Raw genomic sequence first — 18,113 nt, 5'->3', positions numbered from 1 at the left:
GTAAAAACCGAAAAGCAATACGCACCATAAAAGTATTTAACAAATTGAAAATTAATCTTGATATGTAATACTGTTAGGATTATGTACTCTTGTTTGTATATTTATATATTTTTGTATTTGTTGTGTGCATACATCTTTTTTTAAAGCAAGTTTAAATAACATTTTAAAAAGCCATGCTGCAGTTCCCGCTCCAACCCCATTCCCACTGCTCTCAAAGTTCACTCCTAATATCCTTGGTAACTATGGTGATGTGTGTGTTTATATGGGATTATCCAATTGTGAAACATTAATAAAAAGGGATCTGCCAATTAAATTATTGTATTTTTATTAAATTTCTTTGTATGTGACAAAAACGATTAGTGATTAAGGCAGTAGCCTAACCTCGCTTGTTAACGTTAGCTAGCTACTACTAGTGGATATTGATTTAGCTAAAAGTAATCTATAGAGATTTGAAACAATTTGCTACCAAGTCTAAGATACAAAAACTATCGGGACGCGAATATTTTTTTTTAAAGAATGAGAAAAGAGGCACAATCTCAAACCAAATTCGCTGGTGAAATTTATCAGCTTGCAGCAATGACCATCAGCTTGTGTGGAGAATGACAAGCCTACGAGGACAGGCCATTCTTTCCGCCGAGAACGACGAGCCCCAGTTCGCTGACCCCACCAATGATTAAACCTCTCTGGCTGGACTAGAACAGGTGGTCGCACCAGGCCTAGCCACATCTCCAAACAATGTTGGCGAAGACCCTACTATCTTGGACCCAGACTCAGATTCGTCGCTCCCCGTCCCAGATGACAGTGGTGGTGCTGCTGCTAAATCCGAACTCCTAGACAAAAAAACATAAAAGATCCTAGTGTGTGGCCAAAATATAGGAATGGATCTTTAAGGGATATGTTAGTGCAGGCTGGGCCACATCAGGATTAAGGTGGGGAATTTCCCAAGATATGAGGGACAATGAAAGTTTTCTGTGGCCCACTACAACAGGAGGATGGCGAATGAGGAGAGACCAGGCTTGTCTATTCCAAGCAAAACGATGCAGCCTTCTGTTTTTGCTGCAAAATGTTTTCACACGAGTGCAAATCTGCACTGGTCAGGGATGGAACCAGGGACTGGAAGAATCTGTGCCACCTCCTCAGCTCTCAGGAGAAGTCGCATGACCACCTAGATAGTTTCCAGAGGTGGAGCTGGAGATCAGGCTGGTGTCCAAGCAAAATCAGATGATTTGATTTCAGGACCATGTACAGCTACCGAGGGAAAACACATATCAGCACCACAGCAGAGGAAAGCGGCCACTCTTGGTGGAGACGAAAAATAAATAAATGTTGAAACTGATGTTGGGCAATCAAATTCGATATGTAAATAAGCGAAATTCGTTAAGGCTGGGTCATTGACATAAAACTTATTTTACACAACTCCAGCAAAACTAGGCCCGCCATGCATTTATGAAAGCAGTTGTTTCCAAAGCTCAAATGATCTTACTCTGTTTTACAGTTCCACAGAAATATTCAAATATATGTTAAATATGTTATATAAAAGTGTTATTTTTATTGTAATTGTAACAATTATGGGGTCACGCCATGTGTGATATGGGGTCATGCCATCATAGCACTGAGACTGCACTCGTGAAGGTGGTAAATTACCTTTTAATGGTGTCCAAAGCTCTGCATCTGTCCTCGTGCTCCTAGACCTTAGTGATGCTTTTCATACCATCGATCACCACATTCTTTTTATTTTTTTCATTTATTTTTTCAACTTTATTTAACCAGGTTGGCTAGTTGAGAACATGTTCTCATTTGCAACTGCGACCTGGCCAAGATAAAGCATAGCAATTCGACACATACAACAACACAGAGTTACACATGGAATAAACAAAACATAATCAATAATACAGTAGAACAAAAGGAAACAACACGTCTATATACAGTGAGTGCAAATTAGGTAAGATAAGGGAGTTAAGGCAATAAATAGGCCATGGTGGCGAAGTAATCACAATATAGCAATTAAACACTGGAATGGTAGATGTACAGAAGATGAATGTGCAAGTAGAGATACTGGGGTGTAAAGGAGCAAGATAAATAAATACAATATGGGGATGAGGTAGGGAGATAGATGGGCTGTGTACAGGTGCAGTGATCTGTGAGCTGCCCTGACAGCTGGCGCTTAAAGCTTGTGAGGGAGATAAGAGTCTCCAGCTTTAGAGATTTTTGCAGTTCGTTCCAGTCATTGGCAGCAGATAACTGGAAGGAAAGATGACCAAAGGAGGAATTGGCTTTGGGGGTGACCAGTGAGATATACCTGCTGGAGCGCGTGCTACGAGTGGGTGCTGCTCTGGTGACCAGTGAGCTGAGATAAGGCTGGGCTTTACCTAGCAGAGACTTGTAGATAACCTGTAGCCAGTTGGTTTGGCGACGAGTATGAAGCGAGGGTCAACCAACGAGAGCGTACAGGCCGCAATGGTGGGTAGTGTATGGGGCTTTGGTGACAAAACACATGGCACTGTAATAGACTGCATCCAGTTTGTTGAGTAGAGTGCTGGAGGCTATTTTATAGATGACATCACCGAAGTCGAGGATCGGTAGGATGGTCAGTTTTACGAGGGTATGTTTGGCAGCATGAGTGAACGATGCTTTGTTGCGATATAGGAAGCTGATTCTAGATTTAATTTTGGATTGGAGATGCTTAATAAGGTATGGTGGGATTCGAAATGGTCGGTAATCTGTTTGTTAACTTGGCTTTCAAAGACCTTAGAAAGACAGGGTAGGATAGATATAGGTCTGTAGCAGTTTGGCTCTAGAGTGTCACCCCCTTTGAAGAGGGGGATGACCGCGGCAGCTTTCCAATCTTTGGGAATCTCAGATGATACGAAATAGAGGTTGAACAGGCTAGTAATAGGGGTTGCGACAATTTTGGCAGATAATTTTAGAAAGAAATGGTCCAGATTGTCTAGCCCGTCTTATTTGTAGGGGTCCAGATTTTGCAGCTCTTTCAGAACATCTGCTATCTGGATTTGGGTGAAGGGGAAATGGTGGGGGCTTTGGCTGTGGAGGGTGCCGAGCAGTTGACCGGGGTAGGGGTAGCCAAGTGGAAAGCATGGCCAGCTGTAGAGAAATGCTTATTGAAATTTTGGAGAGATGGGAAACCCAAATTGGTCTACACTGACAAGTTCTGGCCTGGTTTAGATCGTATCTGTCGGAAAGATATCAGTTTGTCTCTGTGGATGGTTTGTCTTCTGACAAATCAACTGTAAATTTCAGTGTTCCTCAAGGTTTTGTTTTAGGTCCACTATTGTTTTCACTATATATTTTACCTCTTGGTGATGTCATTTGGAAACATAATATTAACTACCACTGCTATGGGGACGATACACAACTGTAAATTTCGATGAAACATGGTGAAGCCCCAAAATTGCTCTCCCTGGAAGCCTGTATTTCAGACATAAGGAAGTGGATAGCGACAAATGTTTTACTTTTAAACTCGGACAAAACAGAGATGCTAGTTCTAGGTCCCAAGAAACAAAGAGATCTATTGGATCTGACAATTAATGTTGATGGTTGTACAGTCATCTCAAATAAAACTGTGAAGAACCTCTGTGTTACTCTGGACCCTGATCTCTCTTTTGACAAACATATCAAGAATATTTCAAGGACAGCTTTTTTCCATCTTTGTAACATTGCAAAAATCCCAAACTTTCTGTGCAAAAATGATGCAGAAAAATTAATCCATGCTTTTGTCACTTCTAGATTAGACTACTGCAATGCTCTACTCTCCTGCTACCCGGATAAAGCACTAACTAAACTTCAGTTAGTGCTAAACACGGCTTCTAGAATCTTGACTAGAAGAACCCAAAAAAATGGATCATATTACTTCAGTGCTAGATTCCCTACACTGGCTTCCTGTTAAGGCTAGGGCTGATTTCAAGGTTTTACTGCTAACCTACAAAGTATTACATGGGCTTGCTCCTACCTATCGTTCCGATTTGGTCCTGCTGTACATACCTACACATATGCTATGGTCACAAGACCCAGGCGTCCTTATTGTCCCTAGAATTTCTAAGCAAACAGCTGGAGGCAGAGCTTTCTCCCATAGAGCTCCATTTTTATGGAATGGTCTGCCTATCCATGTGAGAGACGCAGACTCTGTCTCGACCGTTAAGTCTTCATTGGAGACTCATATTTTCAGCAGGTCCTAGGATTGAGTGTAGTCTGGCCCAGGGGTGTGAAGGTGAACGGAAAGCGTCGAACCGCCCTTGCTGTCTCTGCCTGGACGGTTCCCCTCTCTCCACTGGGATTCTCTGCCTCTAACCCTATTACGGAGGCTGAGTCACTGGCTTACTGGTGCTCTTCCATGCATCATTTGAGTGGGTTGAGTCACTGACGTGATCTGGTCCGGGTTGGCGCCGCCCTCGGGGTCGTGCCGTGGGCGAGATCTTTGTGGGCTATACTCGTCCTTGTCTCAGGGTAGTTTGTTGGTGGTTGAAGATATCCCTCAAGTGGTATGGGGGCTGTGCTTTGGCAAATTGGTTGGGATTATATCCTAAGTGTTTGGCTCTGTCCGGGGGTATCGTCGGACAGGGCCACAGTGTCTCCCGACCGCTCCTGTCTCAGCCTCCAGTATTTATGCTGCAATAGTTTATGTGTCAGGGGGCTAGGGTCAGTCTGTTATATCTGGAGTATTTCTCCTGTCTCTTCTGGTGTCCTGTGTGAATTTAAGTATGCTCCCTCTAATTCAATGTCTCTCTCTTTTCTCTCTTTTCTTTTGGAGAACCTGAGCCCGAGGACCATGCCTCAGGACTACCTGGCCTGATGACTCCTTGCTGTCCCCAGCCCACCTGGTCATGCTGCTGCTGCAGTTTCAACTGTTCTGCCTGTGGCTATGGAACCCTGACCTGTTCACTGGACGTGCTACCTTGTCTTCACTGGACGTGCTGTTTTGGACTCTCTCTCTACCGCACCTGCTGTCTCTAACTCCGATTGATCGGCTATGAAAATCCAACTGACATTTACTCCTGAGGTGCTTTCCTGTTGCACCCAAAACAACCACTGTGATTATCTGACCCGCTTGTCATCTATGAACGTTTGAACATCTTGGCCATGTTCTGTTATAATCTCTACCCAGATGAGGACTGGCCATCCCTCAGAGCCTGGTTCCTCTCTAGGTTTCTTCCTAGGTTCTGACCTTTCAGGGAGTTTTTCCTAGCCACTGTGCTTCTACATCTGCATCGCTTGCTGTTTGGGGTTTTAGGCTGGGTTTCTGTACAGCACTTTGTGACATCGGCTGATGTAAAAAGGGCTTTATAAATACATTTGATTGATTGATTTTTTAACAGGTGGGATATTATTAATGAGAAACTTGTTTTCCTACTATAGATAGTAGGGTGCATAATGACATCAACATTGTAACTCTCCGATGCAGAGGTTAAATATAATTGGATCTTATTTCTTCATCTTCCAAAAAATAAGTAGTAAACCCACCTGTTCGACAGACACAATTATCCTATCCATCGATGTCGTTATAGCCAAATACTCCAACACTGTCGTATGCACTGATGAAATACCCGTGTCTGGGAAGGGCTTGGTGTGTTTGACTAAAACCAGGGCTCGAATTGAGTGAGGTTATCACATACCCTTTGTTAAATAAAAGGGCAAAAAGGAAATCTATTGTTTGCTTTATATTTTGAAATAAATACATAAAACGTATCCAGATTACATAAAGCGTTCTATAACAATGCTTAACCCTGTGATGCCTTATGGTAGAAACAAGCTCTAAAATGACTGTGAAAGACGTGACTCCGATGCATATGGGGATATATTGATTACTCTCTATGACAATCCGAAGCTAAACTCCAGCCTATAATATTCGAGGAGATAAAACAAATACTTTGCTATTCTTTCCCTATATAAACTGAGCTGTTCTCTTTTGAAATGAGAATATGTTTGTTTAAACCCAGGTAGCTTTTAGGGAAGCACTTCTGTTGCTGGGTTATACAACCGAGGAGTACCCAGCATTTGAAGCGGACAGTTTTCTGCGTTAGTAGAGCCTGTCTGGGTGGAAAGGTAACTTCTGAAAGTACCATGCGTAGATGAATAAGGATGTCTAAAATATTATTTTTGTCTCGCCTAGGGCGGCAGAACATCCAGGGCATTCGTGATTTTATCAATGTAATCAGATTGAAAATATTAGGCTATGTTATTGACATTGAACTGATAATATAGCCTACTAAACAGATGTATTAAAAAGGTGTTTAACCTATTAATTGGCCTGCTATTATGTTCTGCTCCTCCGACTTTTAGCGGGGGCAGATTTTTATCTCGCCTAGTGCAGCAGAACGTCCAGGACCGGCCCTGACTATTAGGTCTTTATTATTATTTGCCATATGACTGGAATATGTATTTATACAGAATGGTGAAGTAGATGAAAGCTGCTGTGTCGCTCTGACTACCTTATTGAGGGGAAAATGTACCACTCTGATGTGGTTGTCCCGCCTAGCTATTTTATAATTAATGCACTAACTTTAAGTCATTCTGGATAAAATCGTCTGCTAAATTACTCAAATGTAAGTTTCCCATTTTGTGTAACATTTTCGTGTTCATTACGGAAACCGTTTAAGAATCACACAGACCAAAACGAGAATTCTGAATAGACAAATCCAGGTCGATCTCGTCCAGTTTCGTTCAGTTTGCTTTCGAAATGTTTTGCAACATAATCGGCGTAATGTTGTAAAACGTTTGACGTATTATTTGTCCTGTTTCAGAACGTAAGCAAACGTCACCGGATATGCTGCAGAGCGGGAAGTTGAACGGGCGGAAAAATAACAAGCGCCCAACTGAGCAAAGTAGGACAGCTAACTTTTCTTGCCATCTTTTTGACAGTCAATCACTTGGAAGCAAATCGACTTCGCCATCGTACTATTACAGCTACTTGTCAAGCTAAAATGTACTTGCTAGTATTCGATTTTGGTGAGAATTATTGAGCTGGATAGCTAGCTAACGCCTCGCTTGTTTTGTCTGGAGAAGGATGGGAGACAGGACCCTGCTGCGGGAGCTAAAGCGGTGGGCGATTGAAGAATTTAATCTACCAACCCAAAGTCTCCCAAACGACAACTACTTTAAAACGTCTGTAACGTCATTCATAAATGTCCAATTTAACGTACATGCACCTTTTTTGGCCTTGTTGAGCTATTCCTTTTTGTCTTGGTAGCAATTCTAACTACAATCTTTCATAGCGGCAGTTGCAGACTAATTAAAACGAATTTGTCCCAACATTGAGTTAGCCCAAGTAACGTTAAGTATATTGATGTTTGTTTTGATTCAGGTTATGTGTTGGCCCGGGTGCCTCTATATGGAGATATGTCACACAACATATTTTCAATCAGAGGTGGGTATGCAGACAGGTTTTTACAGCCTTATTAATTATACTTCTTAAGTGTTTCTATCAATTTTTTTGTAGTAGCTAGGTCAACTATTGTCGTTTTGTCCTTTTACGTGTGTTCTTCCAATATCTTCTCTATTCCTTTCTCTTTGCAGCAATGTAAGGGTTATGCGTGGAAATCTCCGATGGTATCCTTTATTTTTGGTGTCTTGAGTTACCTACAAATGTGATAATTTCATTGTCTCTGAGATGACACCAACTCTTGATAGGATAACTGCCTAATTTCTCTATTAATATGACACACAGGTTTTGTTGTATGTACAGTTATACAAGCCTTGACATTGTGCTCTCTCAGGTACAAAGTTCTGCACGATAAGGAGGTACAACCATATTTCTCTAAACAAATGTCTAGATAGTTCTATTAGTCTTAAATGTGATACTGTAGCAATGTGTTAGCGTTATGTTTTCTGTGTGCTCATTCTTTTACATTATTGTATGTACACATTTGCAGTTGAAACAAGTAGTGGGGCAGAGTGATGCTGCTAAGCGGTTTGAGCTTCAAGAGCAGATAGATGAGCTGAGAGTAGAACTAAACCACCTGGACTCTCAAATCAATGGGACTGAAGCACAGCTGGTTACTGAGGGTGAGCATTTGACCAAATATATACTTTTTTCTACATACCACATCCCAAAATCTGCTAGGTCTGTATATGTGGATGTCCTCTTTCGCCTTGACGCGCTGTTCTCTGTAATCCCTTTGTATTGAGTAGAGGAGTCCATTAACCGGAGCTGGGAGATGGTGGAGGAGAACCAATGCAGGGAGCTGCTTTTACAGGCTTTTAAGCAGCGCTGCATGAAGGAGCGCCACTCTCTTTCAGAGGATATCCTCAAGATCAGTGGGCACTCCCAGGTTCTGGAGCAGCTGTCTAGGTGTGCTTGCTAGAGCCTCTGCCGTTGACCCTTTTACCATTTCTTACCACACTTCCACATGCATTTGACACCTCAAGCCAACCCTAAATCCATTCTTTACTTTTGGTGTGTTTTGCAGGAGGGCAGAGGTGAAGGTGGTGTTTGGAAATGAAACCTCCAATAGCAGTGGGGACCATCTCAACCCATCAGGAGCAGAGCCTAAGGTTCTGGTAAGTGCTTTACTATATTTTATTACTTATATGATAGTCTTCGAAGTGATGGTTTTGCATTTTACTGGTCTTGTTTATTTTTCTCCTTAGCGTAACATCCGAGAGTTGTGTGATGAAAGACTCCAGTTCTTCCAGTCTTTGCAAGAGAGTGAACTGAACATGACATCTTCCACTGCCACACAGTAAGAATCATCAGATGGTTTTATATAGGAACTGGAGTCATCCATGGGAAACTTCTATTGATAAATCATTGTTCTCTCTCTTTCTTCAGCTTGACACGTGAACAGAGAACTGCAGTATTTCAACATTGGTTAAGTGCTGTGGAGGTAAGTTGCATTGTTTGCACCTAGATAGTTACATCATGGTCTGTTTCATATTTTCTTCATTTGAGTGAGAATCATATTGTTATTTTTTTTTTTTTAATCTCATCAGGACTTGTTGCAATGCTATCCTCCGAACCAAGTGCTGTCAGCCTTGCAGTACCTGGCCTTGGGACAGGAAATGACATTGGAGGAGATGCTTGCCTCTTTGGGTATGGTTCGTGATGTTGCTGCATTACGGTAAATGGTTAAAAATATATATTTAACATTTTTTTTAAATTGTATTTTAACCCCAATTATTGTATTTTTCTCCACAATTTCAATCTTGTCTCATCATTGCAACTCGGGAGGCGAAGGTTGAGTCATGTGTCCTCTGAAACATGTCCCGCCAAACTGCTTGTTAACACCCACCCTCTTAACCCAGCCGCACCAATGTGCCGGAGGAAACACCCGTTGAACCGGCCCGCCACTAGGAGTAATTAGAGCGCGATGAGCCAAGTAAAGACCCCTGGCCAATCGCTCCCCTGACCTGGAAGATGCTGGGCCAATTGTGCACCACCCTATGGGACTCCTGAACATGGCCGGGTTGTGATTCAGCCCGGGATCGTTCCCGGGTCTGTAGTGATTCCTATAGCACTGCAAAGCAGTGCCTTAGACCGCTGTGCCACTCAGGAGGCTGATAAATGGTTAAATTGATAAAGTTAGCTGGACAAAAATATCTGCATGGATTTGAATTATAGGGGCAAATTTATCTTTTATTTTAGGTTTCGCTACGAGAGTAATCACCTGCTGGACATCTCAAAAGAAGAGGAAGAGCTACCAACCGTTAAGAGTCTTTTACAGGTGCTTTACACATTTCCGTTTACACTAAAATACCAACATGGGGCCAAGACACTGCATAGGCTAGAACAGTAATATGTGTGGGATCTTTTTGCAGTCAGCTTGGGAGGAGGTGGAACAGAGTCTGATGGAACTGGCTCAGACACGGTCACGAATTCAACAGCTCCAGACCCGAAAGAAAGAGGCACATTTAGAGCTGATTGGCGGGGAATCTCAAACCGACGCCCTGTCACTGTAAATCTGCACTATAGATTGGCTTCTTCCACATCATTTACATTACATTTACATGTCATCAATGAACATGCTCAGCCTCTAAACCAGTCATGTCAATTCATCAGAATACTTTGGTTTGTTGTCTGTATCTATTGTTTGTGATGCTCTTTACGCTTTCTCAGTTTAAAACCTCTTTTCTCCCATGTTTCCGTCCTGCCCAGGTCAGTGTTTAAGCTGGAGATGCAGTGTGTGATTCAGGCAGCAGTGAGAAATAGTTTGCGGGACCAGTGTGTTCAAATGGAGCAGCATGCCAGGGACCGACAGGAGGACCTCCGCAACCTACGGAGCCAATGGCAAAACATCATGGACTTCAGACAGCTTGGGGTGAGAACCTGCCATCATTACTATTTCATCACTTGCCACACATTTACCTCAATCTCACACAAATGATCAAGGAACCTACCAGGTACAACCCTAAAGCCGTAAACATGGGCACCCACATAGATATCATCGTAACCAACTTGTCCTCCAAATACACCTCTGCTGTCTTCAACCAGGATCTCAGCGATCACTGCCTCTGCCTGTGTCTGTAATGGGTCCCCGGTCAAACGACCACCCCTCATCACTGTCAAACGCTCCCTAAAATACTTCAGCGAGCAGGCCTTTCTAATCGACCTGGCCCGGGTATCCTGGAAGGATGTTGACCTCATCCCGCCAGTAGAGGGTGCCTGGTTGTTCTTTTAAAAGTGCTTTCCTCACCATCTAAAATAAGCATTCCCCATTCAAAAAATGTAGAACTAAGAACAGATATTGCCCCTGGTTCACTCCTGACTTGACTGTCCTTGACCAGCACAAAAACATCCTTTGGTGTACTGCATTAGCATATAATAGCCCCCGCGATATGCACATTTTTAAGGAAGTCAGGAACCAATATACACAGTCAGTTCGGAAAGCAAAGGCTAACTTTTTCAAACAGAAACTTGCATCCTGTAACACTAATTCCAAAAAGTTTTGGGACACTGTAAAGTCCATGGAGAATAAGAGCACCCCCTCCCAGCTGCCCACTGCACTGAGGCTAGGAAACACTGTCACCACCGATAAATCTACGATAATCGAGAATTTCAATAAGCATTTGTCTACGGCCGGCCATGCTTTCCACCTGGCTACCCCTAACCCAGCCAACAGTTCTGCACCCCCCACAGCAACCTGCCCAAGCCCCCCCCCCGCTTCTCCTTCATCCAGATATCTGATGTTCTGAAAGAGCTGCAAAATCTGAACACCTACAAATCAGCTGGGCTAGACAATCTGGGCCCTCTCTTTCTAAAATTATCTGCCGCAATTGTTGCAACCCCTATTACTAGCCTGTTCAACCTCTTTCGTATTGTCTGAGATCCCTGAAGATTGGAAAGCTGCCGCAGTCATCCCACTTTTCAAAGGGGGGTACACTCTAGACCCAAACTGCTACAGACCTATATCCGTCCTGCCCTGCCTTTCTAAGGTCTTCGAAAGCCAAGTTAACAAACAAATCACTGACCATTTCAAACCTCCACCTCTACGCAGACGACACCATTCTGTATATATCTGGCCCTTCTTTGGACACTAAGCTAACAAACTTCCAAACGAGCCTCAATGCCATACAACACTTCTTCTGTGGCCTCCAACTGCTTTTAAATGCTAGTAGAACTAAGTGCATGCTCTTCATCCGACCGCTGCCCGCCTGACTAGCATCACTACTCTGGACGGTTCTGACCTAGAATATGTGGACAACTACAAATAGCTAGGTGTCTGGTTAGACTGTAAACTCTCCTTCCAGACTCACATTAATATCCTCTTAGAGCTACTACCCCCCCCCTACTTTTTTCAATTTCCACCTGAAGACATACCCAAATCTAACTGCCTGTTGCTCTGGCCCAGAAGCAAGGATATGCATATTCTTGGTACCATTTGAAAGAAAACACTCTGAAGTTTGTGTAAATGTGAATTGAATGTAGGAGAATATAACACAATAGATCTGGTTTAGATAATACAATGGAAAAAAACATATGTTTTCTTTTTATTGTTGTATCTTTAAAATGAACAAGATAAAACAAACATTCAGATAGGATGATAAGTAGCCAAATTGGTGAAGGTATACATTTTGAAACAAATAACTATATACAAAATGCCAAAATGGTATTCTAACACCCCCCCCCAAATGGGGAAAAAATACATTTACAAAATAACACTATTTACACACTTTCAATATTTGGAAGACCCTCAGTCCTCTATCAAATCAAATTTATTTATATAGCCCTTCGTACATCAGCTGATATCTCAAAGTGCTGTACAGCAACCCAGCTTAAAACACCAAACCGCAAGCAATGCAGGTGTAGAAGCACGGTGGCCAGGAAAGACTCCCTAGAAAGGCCAAAACCTAAGAAGAAACGTAGAGAGGAACCAGGCTATGAGGGGTGGCCAGTCCTCTTCTGGCTGTGCCGGGTGGAGATTATAACAGAACATTACCGAGATTTTCAAACGTTCATAGATGACCAGCAGGGTCAAATAATAATAATCACAGTAGTTGTAGAGGATGCTACAGGACAGCACCTCGAGTAAATATGAACAGTTTAGGGTTCCATAGCCGCAGGCAGAAAGGTTCAAACTGGAACAGCAGCAAGGCCAGGTGGACTGGGGACAGCAAGGAGTCATCATGCCAGGTAGTCCTGTCGCATGGTCCTAGGGCTCAGGTCCTCCGAGAGAGCATACTTAAATTCACACAGGACACCGGATAAGACAGAAAAAGTACTCCAGATATAACAAACTGACTCTAGCCCCCCGACACAAACTACTGCAGCATAAATACTGGAGGCTGAGACAGGAGGGGTCAGGAGACACTGTGGCCCCATCCAATGAGACCCCCGGACCGGGCCAAACAGAAAGGATATAACATCACCCACTTTGCCAAAGCTCTGGTATATATATATATATATATATAAGTACAGGGAACATAAGGTTGAATATATTATTATAGACCTGCTACATCTGTCTCTTTCATATTATGACATTTCAGCTAGATCTACTGTCTCTATTATATTACAACAGACCAGCTGTATCTACTGTCTCCATTTCACTTTGGCCATTGTTGTGGGCCTGCCCTCCCCTCAACAGCCTCAAATAGGCTATTTCATTTCACAAATAATATTTCATATTATTAATTTCAAACAACGGCATAAGCATGAGAAGAATTTACTAGTCCAAAACAGTGACATTGTTCCTCTTCTGCAGGCACGTTACAGATTATAGACAGTGCGCGTTTACCAAAATAACGCTCCTTCCGGAATAAAACTTCAATAGTGAATGACTCTCTTTACGCTGGAGTTTACGACATGGGTTAGTCTTCCAACACACAACCATTGCATATTGCCGCTTACCTCAGCTCATTGACTATCTACCAAGCTAGATTTCAAGACGATCAGTGGTCATTGGGTTAAAATACAGTCAATCAACGAAACAGTGGTCATATCATTGGTGCACAGTGATGTCATTACTTGTTGTCTTCAAATCGGTTTCTTTCAGTCAATACGTCCCGCAAAGTGGCCCATCAGGTTTGGTTGTGTTACAAACAAACCAGTTGATTGCAGTGAAACCAAACATGACTGGAAAAGTCATATTCTGTGTGGGTTATTTACCTGGAATGTGTCGTCGAAAATGGAATGAGACGGAATTCACGACACAAGCGGTTCACAAAATGTTTCGTGTTAGGCTATAAAAACGGATTTGATCAAACAAAAGATCATTCATTCTGTAACAAGGAGCATTGGAATTGCAAACAGACGAAGATTGTCAAAGGTAAACAATTTATTTTAATGCAGTTTGATTATGTTACGCCTGTGCTGGTTGAAATAGTTGTTTTTTTATGGGACTCTATGCTCAGATAATCGCATCGTATTCTTTCGCAGTAAATCCTTTTTAAAATCTGACAACGCAGTTGGATTAGCAAGATTCTAGGCTTTCGATACATGTGAGACACTTGTATTTTCATGAATGTTTAATATGACTATTTATGTAGCAATCACCGTATGTTGTGGAATTTCAGCCCGCTACAGGGTTCCGTGCTCAGAGGTTAAGCATCTCCAATCCAAAATTACATCTAGAATCAGCTTCCTATTTCGCAACAAAGCCTCCTTCACTCGTGCTGCCTAACATACCCTTGTAAAACTGACTATCCTACCTAGAGGTCGACCGATTAATCGGAATGGCCGATTAATTAGGCCGATTTCAAGTTTTCATAACAATCGGAAATCTGTATTTTTGGTATTTATTTTTACACCTTTATTTAACGAGGCAAGTCAGTTAAGAACACATTCTTATTTTCAATGACGGCCGAGTGGGTGAGTTAACTGCCTCGTTCAGGGGCAGAACGACAGATTTTTACCTTGTCAGCTCGGGGGATTCAATCTTGCAAACTTACAGTTAACTAGTCCAACACTCTAACCACCTGATTACATTGCACTCCACAAGGAGCCTGCCTGTTATGCGAATGCAGTAGAAGCCAAGGTAAGTTGCTAGCTAGCATTAAACGTATCTTACAAAAATCAATCAATCATGATCACTAGTTAACTACACATGGTTGTTGATATTACTAGTTTATCTAGCATGTCCTGCGTTGCATATAATCGATGCGGTGCGTATCGTTGCTCCAATGTGTACCTAATAGAGGTCGACCGATTATGATTTTTCAACACCGATACCGATTATTGGAGGACCAAAGAAAAAAGCCTATACCGATTAATCGGCAGATTTTTTTGTTTGTTATTTATTTATTTATTTTTTTGTTATTTTTTTTTGTTGTTGTAATAATGACAATTTCAACAATACTGAATGAACACTTATTTTAACTTAATATAATTCTATCACTTCTCTTGCATTCATTGCACGCAGAGTCAGGGTATATGCAACAGTTTGGGCAGTCTGGCTCATTGCGAACTAATTTGCCAGAATTTTACGTAATTATGACATAACATTGAAGGTTGTGCAATGGAACAGGAATATTTAGACATATGGATGCCACCCGTTAGATAAAATACGGAACGGTTCCGTAATTCACTGAAAGAATAAACGTCTTGTTTTCGAGATGATAGTTTCTGGATTCGACCATATTAATAACCTAAGGCTCGTATTTCTGTGTGTTATTATGTTATAACTAAGTCTATGATTTGATAGAGCAGTCTGACTGAGCGATGATAGGCACCAGCAGGCTCGTAAGCATTCATTCAAACAGCACTTTCGTGTGTTTTGCCTGCAGCTCTGCTGTTTATGACTTCAAGCCTATCAACTCCCGAGATTAGGCTGGTGTAACCGATGTGAAATGACTAGTTAGCGGGGTGCGCGCTAATAGCGTTTCAAATGTCACTTGCTCTGAGACTTGGAGTAGTTATTCCCCTTGCTCTGCATGGCTAACGCTGCTTCGAGGGTGGCTGTTGTCATTGTGTTCCTGGTTCGAGCCCAGTTAGGAGCGAGGAGAGGGACGGAAGCTATACTGTTACACTGGCAATACTAAAGTGCCTATAAGAACATCCAATAGTCAAAGGTTAATGAAATACAAACGGTATAGAGAGAAATAGTTCTATAATTCCTATAACTACAACCTAAAACTTCTTACCTGGGGATATTGAAGACTCCTGTTAAAAAGAACTACCAGCTTTCATATGTTCTCATGTTCTGAGCAAGGAACTTAAACGTTAGCTTTCTTACATAGCACATATTGCACTTTTACTTCTCCAACACTTTGTTTTTGCATTATTTAAACCAAATTGAACAGGTTTCATTATTTATTTGAGGCTAAATTGATTTTATTTGGAATGAATAAGTCACTGAAGCTGGAGACTTATATCTCCCTCACTAACTATAAGCATCAGCTGTCAGAGTAGCTTACTAATCACTGCACCTGAACACAGCCCATCTGTAAATAGCTCAACCAACTACCTCATCCCCATATTGTTATTGTTTTGCTCTTTTGCACTTCAGTATCTCTACTTGCACATCTATCACTCCAGTGTTAATGCTAAATTGTAATTATCTCGCAACTATGACCTATTTATTGCCTTACCTCCCTCATCTTACTACATTTGCACACACTATATAGATTTTTCTATTGTGTTATTGACTGTACGTTTGTCTATCCCATGTGTAACTGTGTTGTTTTTGTCGCACTGCTTTGCTTTATCTTGGCCAGGTCGCAGTTGTAAATGAGAACTTGTTCTCAAATGGCCTACCTGGTTAAATAAAGGTATAAAAGGAAATGTGACACTTTTTTCATGTTTTTCTTTATAGGATGTCAGGCAGGAACAGATAAGCGGTCTGATCAAGGGGAACTCAACAGCTAAGACTGAACTGACTCGTGTGCATAAGGAGGTAGGCCCATTCTAGGCTGCTGTGTACTGTAATGCATATTGTGTAAACCGTGGCCATCTAACTTGACCTTTTCTTCTCTCCTGTCTGACCTAAGATTGGACAGTTTGTTCAGGGAAAGCTGGTTCCCCAATTTGCTAAAGTTCTTTCAGCAGCCAATAGGCTTCGCAACTCTGTGTCCCAAGAGGCCAGACAGTTTGGGAACGTGTCACTGTTGACACTTGACCGCAGGATCATTGAAGGGTAAGCGCTTCATATTTGTTCGTATTTGATGGTTGAGAAGCGTTATCCTTCTTATCACTATTTGGTCTGGATGAGAAAAAATGCTCAAAGGAACATTTTTCAGATGGGAAAGTTTTGTAAACTGCTATATATATTTCAGCGAGCAGAGAATTCCAGCATCGTGGTTGTCTATCCATCGCTTGCATTCCTTGCCCTTCCACAATCTGTGTCAAAGCCTGGCTTTCCCAATGTATCGAGTGAGTCCCAGCTGATTATTCCATGGCCATTTATGCACCTAGTGGTTTGCTTCTTGCTCTTATCCTCTTGTTTATTCATGTATTATCTGTTTTGTGCCTGCTTTATGATTCTCTGCCAGGCCCCTGAGGAACTGTACACCCAAGCTCTATCCCAGCATCTGGAGCTTCGATTTCTGCGTCGTTTGCTGCAATTGCACTCATCCTCTTTAACAAATGTAGAGAAGCAGGGAGCGCTGCTTCCTGCACCTAACCAACAAGGTACAGATCTTCCATAGAGTTCAAAGACGCAAACTAACAAATGGTAGAGCTCGATGCCATCCAATCAGATGCCGATCAAACTGTATCACTCATCTTTACCTCGTTAACCAAAGGCAGATTATGCAATCGTACATGTTTGATCTCTTCGTCTCGCTTTCATCTCCCTTTTATGTATTCCTCCTTAGCCCTCCTGCTACGTGTCCTGGAGGAAGACAAGGAGCTGCTTAAGTCTTTATTGCCCAAGGTTCGGGAGCTTACCCAGCGCTGCTCACAGGGCCTTTCTTATGGGTATCAGGTCAAGATTGCCATTTCCCATTGGTAAGTGCTACCATTAACACTTTCTCCCATATAACTCTTACTCATATTGAACCTCCATATTATTCACCTGCTACTATTGACAATTCACCTTTTTCTTGTGTTATTTCTGTGCAGGTGGGATCAGCCAGCTCAGTTTGCTCTGCCTGACATACGCAAGGGGGGACTGACTTTTCAGCAGTGGCTACAGAGGTGGAAATTTGCAGCTAAGGCTTCTTGATGAGCTCCCTAGAAAATAAAGACAAGACTGAAGTGCATAGATACCCAGCAAACAGGATGTCCAGGGGACCATGACACAACCTTCCTAAGTTCTGGGGACATCCTAACGGCTAATTTCTGTTTGCAGGGTATGCACCAAGGTGAATTTTAGAGAACAATACTGTTCTTTGTAGTACTAAAACTACAATTGTATTCCCACTGACATTAATTTACAATATTGTTAGTTTCTCATCTTCTTTTTGCTAAACATGATGCCATTCAATTTGTATCGCACGTACATTTCTATTGTCTTTATGCCATTAAATTAACTTTGCCTGCACCGTATCTCTGTTTTAATGTGCTTGATGGTTAATCACAAATACAATCCTATTTGACCATTCGTTGTTATCCAAATGACCTTATTGTTGACAATACAGACATACTTTTTTGGTTGATAGAGGAGTAGATTTTTGAAATGAGTGTTCCATATAGGACCACTTTGTTCATGGTGTGGTTTTGCAATGTCTGTGAGCTGTAGTTGATTAAATAATACTAGTATCCTGTGTTTTATTATAGGCAACTAGCAATA

General features: G+C 42.0%; 1 protein-coding gene across 2 annotated transcripts; it reads left to right on the top strand.

Moving 5' to 3' along the window:
• The first annotated feature begins 6,761 nt into the window (after positions 1-6,761).
• Positions 6,762-17,869, top strand: haus5 (HAUS augmin-like complex, subunit 5). 2 transcript variants are annotated; one of them, XM_064935413.1, is made up of 20 exons: positions 6,762-6,836; positions 7,018-7,116; positions 7,316-7,378; positions 7,528-7,560; positions 7,728-7,752; positions 7,884-8,016; positions 8,143-8,302; positions 8,421-8,511; positions 8,602-8,693; positions 8,783-8,837; positions 8,944-9,071; positions 9,596-9,674; positions 9,769-9,905; positions 10,106-10,268; positions 16,197-16,277; positions 16,372-16,517; positions 16,657-16,753; positions 16,873-17,011; positions 17,197-17,329; positions 17,444-17,869. In XM_064935413.1, the coding sequence occupies exons 2-20, from the start codon at positions 7,019-7,021 to the stop codon at positions 17,544-17,546; spliced, it is 1,956 nt and encodes a 651-aa protein (XP_064791485.1). In that variant the 5' UTR covers positions 6,762-6,836; position 7,018; the 3' UTR covers positions 17,547-17,869. The 2 variants fall into 2 exon arrangements, with proteins under 2 accessions (XP_064791485.1, XP_064791486.1); XM_064935414.1 differs by having other exon boundaries at positions 6,776-7,053.
• Positions 17,870-18,113: the final 244 nt, after the last annotated feature.

Source organism: Oncorhynchus masou, chromosome 24, assembly GCF_036934945.1.
Source record: "Oncorhynchus masou masou isolate Uvic2021 chromosome 24, UVic_Omas_1.1, whole genome shotgun sequence".
Taxonomy (NCBI): domain Eukaryota; kingdom Metazoa; phylum Chordata; class Actinopteri; order Salmoniformes; family Salmonidae; genus Oncorhynchus; species Oncorhynchus masou.
Note: the sequence above shows the minus strand (reverse complement) of the source record. Positions and strands in the feature narration are given on the sequence as shown.